This window comes from Neodiprion fabricii, chromosome 5 (genome assembly GCF_021155785.1).
Source record: "Neodiprion fabricii isolate iyNeoFabr1 chromosome 5, iyNeoFabr1.1, whole genome shotgun sequence".
NCBI lineage: Eukaryota > Metazoa > Arthropoda > Insecta > Hymenoptera > Diprionidae > Neodiprion > Neodiprion fabricii.
In genome coordinates, this window is record NC_060243.1 from 22853325 (window position 1) to 22864176 (window position 10852).

The 10852-nt window shown below is 39.5% G+C and overlaps 1 protein-coding gene and 1 long non-coding RNA gene across 3 annotated transcripts; one reads left to right on the forward strand and one right to left on the reverse strand.

Annotated features, from left to right (window-relative positions):
* Positions 1 to 379: 379 nt before the first annotated feature.
* Positions 380 to 1320, reverse strand: LOC124184079. Its single transcript, XR_006871119.1, has 4 exons — positions 1074 to 1320; positions 766 to 951; positions 591 to 660; positions 380 to 451 (listed from the first exon to the last, which is right to left on the reverse strand). It is a non-coding gene; the product is annotated as an uncharacterized LOC124184079 (long non-coding RNA).
* Positions 1321 to 4246: 2926 nt separating this feature from the next.
* LOC124184074 (cytochrome P450 4C1-like) lies at positions 4247 to 9220 on the forward strand. 2 transcript variants are annotated; one of them, XM_046573462.1, is made up of 13 exons: positions 4247 to 4314; positions 4409 to 4620; positions 4712 to 4818; positions 4886 to 4976; positions 5454 to 5639; positions 5745 to 5814; positions 5954 to 6080; positions 7601 to 7679; positions 7889 to 8004; positions 8162 to 8230; positions 8348 to 8537; positions 8670 to 8849; positions 9036 to 9220. In XM_046573462.1, exons 2-13 carry the CDS (start codon positions 4443 to 4445, stop codon positions 9203 to 9205), a joined length of 1563 nt encoding a protein of 520 aa, XP_046429418.1. In that variant the 5' UTR covers positions 4247 to 4314; positions 4409 to 4442; the 3' UTR covers positions 9206 to 9220. The 2 variants fall into 2 exon arrangements, with proteins under 2 accessions (XP_046429418.1, XP_046429417.1); XM_046573461.1 differs by having other exon boundaries at positions 4252 to 4620.
* Positions 9221 to 10852: the final 1632 nt, after the last annotated feature.

Sequence of the window (10852 nt, forward strand, 5' to 3'; positions counted from 1 at the left end):
GCAACGGTAAAAATGCGACATCAGATTACCGTTGGAAACAAATGTCGAATCTAAATTCATGGTAAACTGTTAACATCTCGTATATCAGACTTGTCAGTCACGTCAAATTTTCTAATCAATATGTCGAAGAAGTGAATTTTGGACGAATGATTGTTCCGTAATCCGAATCGAAGTTACCCTGCTGCTATTATTCTTGGCTAATTCTCTGTTGAAGTACTGCGCAAAGGATTCGGGTGTTACGGTATACTTTTCATCCATAAAATGACTCAACCAATGCTTAATCACCAAACCATGATTGCATTAATGAAGATGTCTCGCACTTACGTTATCAGCAAACTCGTGTATAAACTTTATGCGCTTCCTTTGGTCCTTGCCAAGTTGCGTACGGTAGAACACGAAGTCGGGGTACAGCCAAGGACTAAAGGTTCGTGTAACGAAACTAGCTAACACGCTGTAAAGACAGAATTATTGCACAATTCAAGGGCTTGCATTAGTGAGTTTCACAAAATATGAATCCGTGATTAGGTGTCGAGCTTTGCAAACAACGTGGAATCAAGCGAACCATGTGGAAGACATTTCAATTGACTTACTTCCGTAATGCTTCGTCGTACCGACATTCCTCGCTCTCCTGTGCTTTCAAATTTACGCCCATAGCCGTCACTGTGACACGTAAAATATGTATGTATGTAATCGTACCTTAGGCTGGGAAAAATGTATCGTTCACTTGGGTATAATTGATTTTTTGCGAAATCACAGCCGACTTACCACAGATTGCGTCCAATGTACACAGCGAGACGTATCTGTGTATTTCAAATTCCGATCCGTCCAAGTGCTGCTCCATCTTCTTGGCCAGTATCACTGACTGTGTGGCGAATGTTTTGACGAAAGATTTCAGAGCCACGGAATTGAAGGACGGCTGAAGCAGCTTTCGGTGCACTTCCCATATTGACGCTGAAAGGAAGAATTCTCCAATATTCGGCAACAATTTTGGATATTAACAGGAAACCACCTTCCACGTAGAAAAAATGATTTTATTTTTCTAACATTTTTAACAACGAGTTACTACTATTTACCGTAATTTGATTTCGGTTGTCCGCAATAATAGTCTTTTACTCGAGTCGACGTAAGATTTATAAATTTAAAAAGTGATTCGGGAAACCACTAATGAAATTTCGCGTCACTCGTTATCGAAATCGCACACTTTGCTAGCTCGACGATCTTCGCTGGGACATGAGGCCCGTAAGTATTATTCATGTTAATCTGTTTGTTTGAGATATGAACCAACCCCTAGCGAATCTTAAGTTTATTTAACGGATTTTCACTTCGATACAACAGACACGATCGAAAATTTACTGAGATCAAGGCAATCCTTTCCTGACTCCGATATCTCAGATGAAATTAGATAGCAAAGTGACATCGTTCACCTACCAGGAGCAGTGATTAATCCGTCCCCCACACAGGGTCGTGCGAAGTTGTAGACGTAATGTTTTTCAATGGTCTTCGGACTGAGGAGTACTTCCTGAAATGACGAATCATTTCAGATCTCACTGTTTTATTTGCGTTCGATTATCATTAGGCTACCATACCTTCAGATCTTCAGAATGAGTTGTGAAGAACATTGAATAACGTCCAATGCAGAGTCGGAATAATGCAGGATACATTTTCCCCAGTTTAATTACGTTCTTTGATATAGCTGCAATTGCACGTTTCATAGAGTCGAAGTATAATATTATCCGTTACTCGAGATTTATTGACCAATTCGACGGCATAAGATTTTCACTCACACTCATTGCTGCCGACGAAGAGATACACATGGCCTACGAAAGGCAGATTTGGCAGTTCCTCAGCAGTAGGGGGGAATTCGGAGAGCAATACAATCTTCAACAGCTTGACCGCGATGTCGATTATCCGGTACAACACCACGAATGCCACCGCAAGCGTGGCTACCGACAAAGAATCCATCCTGCGATTCGGTGAAAACTCGAAACACCGCTCACTTTGTTTTTTTAACCAAATGTGTTCAACAAATTTCGTTAAAATCGTCCTGTCGTATTACAACACTGCTCTGTGTTAGTTTCTACAAAACTCACTTTCCTGTCGCATAGTGTTGTGAGTTGAGGGCAGATAAGATTCCTTTCTCCGCTGGTATTCAACTGATCTCTGGAACCTGAATTAAGATTCACTGTTTTTATACGGTTGGGCAATAACGCATCATATATGTTACCCCCGGAATGATCGGACATTCTTCTTCCTGTTTGACCATGGCCAGTAATTATTCACCAGTTGCATAAAATCAGTGAATGCAATATCCAAATTTACTAGAAGACCTTCGTAGAAATCTGGATTGCTTTTAAACTCAGAGGTTCAGCTAGCAGATTGCTAATTTGCATTCGATCCCAGCGGTAACAAGTTGTTATCACTCAGACAAGAAATTCGTTGGCCGTGACAATTTTTATTATTCACACCGTGATTCTTATCAATTAGTTTCTCAAAGCCGCTGTTGAAAAATACTTCATTCTTGTCATTTCCAACGACGGCTATATTTCCCACAACCGTTCGGTAAATCGTAAATTGAGTACGCTTGATAACTCCACTGCGTGACTTGAGGTGATGGAATCTTTTTTCTACAATTTGTCGATCAAACAAACTGAATTAGTTAATTTTTGAACACCCAGCACGGTGGTAACGAACTATCGTATGATGTTGTCGGAACGAAGTGACCACTGAAACTGCGATCACTCTCAAGTCCCGATGAAATTTGCGGTCATTCTGTGCAGTGAACTTCGGAGTCGTCACTGCAACCGTTAACGTATTTTGTATGAAAATTGAGATATACCCATTTTAATAGCTTTACAAAGGTCAAGTTTATTCATATTGTTTCGTATCGCCCCCATGACGGGCTTCCAAGTTTATATATATTATAGATGATTGCCTTGACGATCCTTTCGATACTCTGTCTTTCTGCAAAACTAGCGCATTTTCTTGCAAAACAGATTGGTGGAAATTGACCGACCCCCTCCCATGCAGAGGGTGACTAATAATTATTTTCTCACGACTACCACGTTCCTACGACTCCTGCATCGCCATTCAAACTCTTGAAGGAACTCAAAAGTCGCTTCGACTAATGTCTAGAATGACAAATCGCGAATCCAAGAGGTCAGTCATAGTGTAAAACCCCCCCGGCTTGCTCATAACTTAGTCCAGTTCTGTACAAACTCAAAAGGAACTTAAGGTTAATATCACGTTAGAAGAGCCTGATTAATTACATAAAAATCAAAAAATTGAGACAGTATAAAGTAATGCGGCTTGGCACGGAGAGGTCTGTGAAATAAATAAATAAATACTTACATATCCTTGATTAACCGAGTCCGGTTCATCCGGAATGCAAATTAATCGCAACGATTTTTTTTTTTTTTGTTTTTTTGTTTTAAATTATAAATAGACATTTCAGCGTGGAAGGCCTGACCACATGTACACTGAATGAGTCTGCCGAACATGTGAGAAGGTGAATCGAAACCAATACTCGAAGGTTTTTAGATCCACTCAAAATATATAAAAGTTGTGTTTCTTTTGAGCTATACAATAATGATTCAATGGTCGTGAATAATACATTTTTAATATATGAACTGTAGTGATTACTTGCAGAGTCGTTAAAGCCTTTTTTCTACATTCAGCAATCATGTAATATTCCGTGTTCGGATGATCCGATGATTCCGTACTTCCGGTTCGCTACCGATTTTGTCCTTCCCGGCTGATCGAGGTTCTGCTGTACTGCTATGAATGCGGGATTATTTCAGTAGTCATTGTTGTTACGATTTTTTAATAATCGTTGATATTTCAGGGTTCCGTACCTTGAAAGGAAAACACGGAACCCTTATAAGATCGGTTCGTTGTCCGTCTACCTATCCGTGTGTCAAGACATTTTTTCTCAGGAACGCATAGAGATATCACGTTGAAATAAATATTAAATACTACGGCATGCGCCCCTTCAAGGTGTAAACTATCCAAGCTTCCAAATTAACCCAATCAATAGACACGGTTATTTGGAGTTTAAAAGCAATCCAGATTTCTACGAAGGTCTTCTAGTAAATTTGGATATTGCATTCACTGATTTTATACAACTGGTAAATAATTACTGGCCTTGGCCAAACAGGAAGAAGAATGTCCGATCATTCCGGGGGTAACATATATGATGCGTTATTGCCCAACCGTATAAAAACAGTGAATCTTAATTCAGGTTCCAGAGATCAGTTGAATACCAGCGGAGAAAGGAATCTTATCTGCCCTCAACTCGCAACACTATGCGACAGGAAAGTGAGTTTTGTAGAAACTAACACAGAGCAGTGTTGTAATACGACAGGACGATTTTAACGAAATTTGTTGAACACATTTGGTTAAAAAAACAAAGTGAGCGGTGTTTCGAGTTTTCACCGAATCGCAGGATGGATTCTTTGTCGGTAGCCACGCTTGCGGTGGCATTCTTCGTGTTGTACCGGATAATCGACATCGCGGTCAAGCTGTTGAAGATTGTATTGCTCTCCGAATTCCCCCCTACTGCTGAGGAACTGCCAAATCTGCCTTTCATAGGCCATGTGTATCTCTTCGTCGGCAGCAATGAGTGTGAGTGAAAATCTTATGCCGTCGAATTGGTCAATAAATCTCGAGTAACGAATAATATTATACTTCGACTCTATGAAACGTGCAATTGCAGCTATATCAAAGAACGTAATTAAACTGGGGAAAATGTATCCTGCATTATTCCGACTCTACGTTGGACGTTATTCAATGTTCTTCACAACTCATTCTGAAGATCTGAAGGTATGGTAGCCTAATGATAATCGAACGCAAATAAAACAGTGAGATCTGAAATGATTCGTCATTTCAGGAAGTACTCCTCAGTCCGAAGACCATTGAAAAACATTACGTCTACAACTTCGCACGACCCTGTGTGGGGGACGGATTAGTCACTGCTCCTGGTAGGTGAAAGATGTCATTTTGCTATCTAATTTCATCTGAGATATCGGAGTCAGGAAAGGATTGCCGAGATCTCGGTGAATTTTCGATCATGTCTGTTGTATCGAAGTGAAAATCCGTCAAATAAACTTAAGATTCGCTAGGGGTTGGTTCATATCTCAAACAAACAGATTCACATGAATAATACTTACGGGCCTCATGTCCCAGCGAAGATGGTCAAGCTAGCAAAGTGTGCGATTTCGATAACGAGTGACGTGAAATTTCATCAGTGGTTTTCCGAATCACTTTTTAAATGTATAAATCTTACGTCGACTCGAGTAAAAGACTATTATTGCGGACAACCGAAATCAAATTACGGTAAATAGTAGTAACTCGTTGTTGAAAATGTTAGAAAAATAAAATCATTTTTTCTACGTGGAAGGTGGTTTCCTGTTAATATCCAAAATTGTTGCCGAATATTGGAGAATTCTTCCTTTCAGCGTCAATATGGGAAGTGCACCGAAAGCTGCTTCAGCCGTCCTTCAATTCCGTGGCTCTGAAATCTTTCGTCAAAACATTCGCCACACAGTCAGTGATACTGGCCAAGAAGATGGAGCAGCACTTGGACGGATCGGAATTTGAAATACACAGATACGTCTCGCTGTGTACATTGGACGCAATCTGTGGTAAGTCGGCTGTGATTTCGCAAAAAATCAATTATACCCAAGTGAAAGATACATTTTTCCCAGCCTAAGGTACGATTACATACATACATATTTGACGTGTCACAGTGACGGCTATGGGCGTAAATTTGAAAGCACAGGAGAGCGAGGAATGTCGGTACGACGAAGCATTACGGAAGTAAGTCAATTGAAATGTCTTCCACATGGTTCGCTTGATTCCACGTTGTTTGCAAAGCTCGACACCTAATCACGGATTCATATTTTGTTAAACTCACTAATGCAAGCCCTTGAATTGTGCAATAATTCTGTCTTTACAGCGTGTTTGCTAGTATCGCTACACGAACCTTTAGTCCTTGGCTGTACCCCGACTTCGTGTTCTACCGTACGCAGCTTGGCAAGGACCAAAGGAAGCACATAAAGTTTATACACGAGTTTGCTGATAACGTAAGTGCGAGACATCTTCATTAATGCAATCATGGTTTGGTGATTGAGCATTGGTTGAGTCATTTTGTGGATGAAAAGTATACCGTAACACCCGAATCCTTTGCGCAGTACTTCAACAGAGAATTAGCCAAGAATAATAGCAGCAGGGTAACTTCGATTCGGATTACGGAACAATCATTCGTCCAAAATTCACTTCTTCGACATATTGATTAGAAAATTTGACGTGACTGACAAGTCTGATATACGAGATGTTAACACTTTACCATGAATTTAGATTCGACATTTGTTTCCAACGGTAATATGATGTCGCATTTCTACCGTTACGCACATTTTCGTTCTGATATTGAACATACGTAATTTGCGAAATATTTCCCGTAAATATATCCTAAGTAACAAACGCAGATACGGACATGTCGTATCTGACACATTCTCGACACGTTGCAGAAATATTTCTAAAACATTTATGATGTGTTTCCCGTCATGCGGTTGGTTAGTATGCGAAATGAAGAATGTGTTTCTGAATTAACAGCAGGTTTTCTGAATTACCCTAACCTATCTATGGTCCCAAATGTCGAATAAAATACCTATTCAAAGTTCTCTGTGATACTTTGCATTTTTATGTCCTTCTCGGGATTTGAACCGAGATTTTCGCATTACTATTCGCACGTCCTAACCACTACACACTATACTACCGTTTGGAAAATCTCTCCAATTTTTCCTTCATTATTTCTGCCCAAGCAATAATGAAATTCACCAATAATAAAATAACTAGGTATTCAAAAAAAAAAAAAAATTCAATTTAGTCGCACAGTATATTAAATGTATAGTATATTACAGGAGTATGGTTTCAAATGAAGTTATCCAAAGTAATGAAAATGTTAGGGAGCACCTTAAATATGTATAAAATATTTCAGAAATATTCAATACGGTATGTTTGGATCGTCAACTGTTTAAAATATTTTCGAAACAATAAAACTGTTTCATTTGAAATAACATATTTCTCAAGTTTTTTCGAAATATCAGAATGTCATGTTACAGGTGACATATTTTTGAAACATTTCAGATATATGCAAAGTGTTACGTTGCAGTTGACGTATTACTAAAACTTATCCGAGAGTTTCAGTGATGACATTCTACTTGAAATATTTCAGAAGTATATTCATTATGTCAAAAATATTATATTGCACATCAGAAACGTTTCAGAAATATTCCCGAGATTATGTAATGAATTTGAAATGTTGGAACGTTTCTGAAATATTTCCGACATATTTCGTGCCGTGTGCGTACTGTTGGGTTCCCGTCAAGGGTTCAAGGATTCGTTTATCACGGGCAACCCACATGTTACAAGTTATAAAGGACAAGCATGCTAAAGCAATTGTTGGTTCTTGTCTAGACTACGCATGAAAACAGGGTACTCGCATTGCGCAACAATTGATAGACGTCTGAATTGATAAGAATGTTCAACACAATTAGCATAAGCTACGAAGAATAAATTACCGAATTCCGATGTTGCATTTCAGGTGATACGACAGAAGAAAGCAGAAATCGTCCGGCCTGGTGATAAACGACTATCAACCGACGAAGAACAAGATGCAGCTGGCAAGTACCAAAAAATCCAGACACAGTCGTAAAGTGCCACGATTGAGTGCTTGTTTCGTAGGTGTGAGTTGTACTCGAGGCCTTCTGCTTTACAATTTTGATGAAATGCATACGGAAACCCGAATAATTGTAGATTTCCGGGGCCATTTGTGCATGAGTAAGGTGTGGTAGCTGTCTTTTTTTTAATTACCTAATCATTCATGGTTCAGATGATTCCACAGCTGGACCTCAGATACTGATAGAAAATCTCTTCAGACTATCCAACGAAAACCAAACGCTGACGGATAAAGAGGTCCGGGATCATGTCGATACGATGATCGCAGCTGTAAGTCTGACACACTTGATACTGTTATTACGGTGTAGCTTCAAATAATTCTCATACTTGTCAATTCTGTGAGTCATTGAGAACGGAACATTAGATTCAAAATACACCATTGTTAACTCGCAATTGGAAACACGAATGCGCAATTGTACTCTCTTAGGGCAGCGATACAACGGCCATCACGATGAACTACGTGTTGTTGATGCTGGCATCCCATCAAGACATTCAGGTGTGTTTGTTATTCAACTATACGTTACGTAGTGATCTTACGGAAACGAGCATTGTGTGTGGTGCACCTCTTTCAAGGCTCTGCTTACAATTAGTCGCTTTTTTTATAATCGGGCAGGAAAAAGTGTACCAGGAACTGTGCGACATCTTCGGAGAACATGTATTAAACGACGACAGTGAAGAGTTGCACATCACGATGGACGTCTTGGCGAGAATGACGTACATGGAGAGAGTAATCAAAGAAACTATGCGGCTGTTCCCGGTTGCGCCCCTAATGTCTCGGACGGCAACGGACGATTTTGATCTAGGTTCGCAGGTTTCGGTCATTTTATCCATTTCTCTGCTATCGTATCTGAGTACTGGCCTGAAAAGCAAGTGATAGGTATATTGTTCGAAGAAGGTGCATCGGGTCACATCTCAAATGATCACTGGTTTTACAGGTCATCGTACATTTCCAAGAGGGACTTCGATCGTTCTCAACATTTTCGGGGTCCATAGGAGTGAGAAATACTGGCCCGATCCTCTGAAGTTTGATCCAGACAGATTCCTACCCGAAAGATTCGCGAGACAACAACCGTACTCATACTTACCATTTAGTGGGGGACGAAGAAATTGTGTCGGTAAGGAAAATAAAAGAGTTGACAATGATCTCATATTAGTATAGTGTTGTTTCAATGAGATCCTCCGACATCATCATTCGTCTTCATGTTTGGTGTATTTTCAAGCGAAGAATGTTGCTCAGAGTTTGAAACAGGATTACAGAGGTACGGACGCAATGACTTTCAACGAGTTTCTTTCAATTTCAGGTTGGAAGTACGCTATGATGTTGATGAAGACGATCACCGCAACGGTCCTCCGACGCTACGTTCTGACTAAGGATAAAGTAATGCCGGTCGAAGATTTACGGCTGACGTTCGATACTTTACTGAAATCTGTTGATCCTGTCACAATTAGGATTCAGCAACGCGTAAAATAACATGCGTTTCAGTGAGGCAACCGCTACTGCATACTGCAACTGCATACGACTGCCCGCATACGGGTGTCGATTATGTTTCACATTATAGATTGCAAATAAAATGACAACACTTCACGATTGCATTGACGTTAAAATTGCGGGACGTTGATATTGATTGACGAAATATGGCTACACGTACGGAAATTGATTAGGCGGTAGCTAATTTTCCTTCCCAGTAGATCGCGTTGGCAATGAAGAAGTTCAGGCCCGTAGCACGCCGCCCGAGCGGTAAGCTTCCGTGTTCTTGTAATGTGTTCTGTAAATAATGACCCCGCACCGTCAAGGGAGAAAACGAGACTGGAAGAATAACTATCTCGTTTACAGCTATAAAGTCTAATAAAACACTGGTGAGTTTGTCACGGAAAGAATTGTGCATTTTTTGGACCTCTTGAATTATAATCAGTACAGGTGTACAAAAGTTATGTCGATGCGAACAACGTCTCAGGATAAAACATTATTGCAAAGTGCAAGTTTGAAGATGAAAGGAATAAATATGCCTAAAAATTAATTAGGATAAAAATAATCAAAAAAAAAAAAACCATTCAAAATTTCATAACAGAGAAAGAAGTTTTCAAATGTTGACTAGTTTTTTATTTCATTTATTATGTGTGAATTGAAAAATCATTTCATATGGTTATTGGAAATTGAAAGATCTTTACAAGAGGGAGTTCTGTAAGTAAAACATCGATGATCGCAAATGTAATGTAACAATGTCAACGAAATTCTACTCTTGAAACAGCAATGCAAAACATTTCGCGGAATGAAAAAATTGGTCCAGCTTTAGCAGTAACTTTATTTATCACGTACAGATACGATATTTATACGCAAAAAATTGTCAAAGTTTCCGATACATTCTCGTACATTTTTGATAATCTGAGTGTCAGTATCAACATTAGATATTTTAATTACGCGCGTTTATTGGGATACAGATCGAGGATCTTTTTTGTTTGATCGAAATACTTTCTGGCTAGACTGTGAGCATGACTTGGAAAGACTTTTAAAGTTTCTTTCCAATGTTCCTATATGAACAGTGTACACGTATACACGCGTATATGTGTATGTATTATATACGTAACCTCCGGTAAAGAGGACTACATTAATATCATGCTGCAAGCATACGATAAGTTTTCCCGCGCGTCAGCTCTCAACCGGGTAACTTTTTTGCTTCATCGATTTTCATGAAGCCCAAAGTATGTTGTAGACGAACAGCTTGTCGAGTGTTCCTAGTCCAAAACTATTAAGACTCGCGCTGAGCATGCGTCTTATTCAACATATTTCCTGATCGATATGCGGCGATGCGTATATTTTATTTGAAAACCTGAATCATTGTGCGCTTCGCTAACTCGATTTTTGTGGAATCCGGGTGCAGCGCCAGGTGCATTGACGTGGGAAAACGATCAAAAAAAGACTGAATTAGATAGATTAACAGAGGATCGAGGAGGATACTGCACTAGAAATTTCGTATTACAGCGCAGGGAATTTTTAATCCTCATAAGCACTGATAATCGTTACGAAACGGTATCCAAAACTTTCAGAACGTTTTCTCCTATTTCATTTTTTTGTGCATTTTGGCACGATTTCTCGAAAATGGAGCTTCCGATTGATCTG

Excerpts from the sequence above, each read along its gene's own strand:
- LOC124184074 (XM_046573462.1), top strand. The coding sequence starts at position 4,443 with ATGGATTCTTTGTCGGTAGCCACGCTTGCGGTGGCATTCTTCGTGTTG. Across the intron at positions 5,640-5,744 it reads TACATTGGACGCAATCTGTG|TGACGGCTATGGGCGTAAAT; the intron begins GTAAGTCGGCTG and ends GACGTGTCACAG. Across the intron at positions 8,538-8,669 it reads AACGGACGATTTTGATCTAG|GTCATCGTACATTTCCAAGA; the intron begins GTTCGCAGGTTT and ends CTGGTTTTACAG.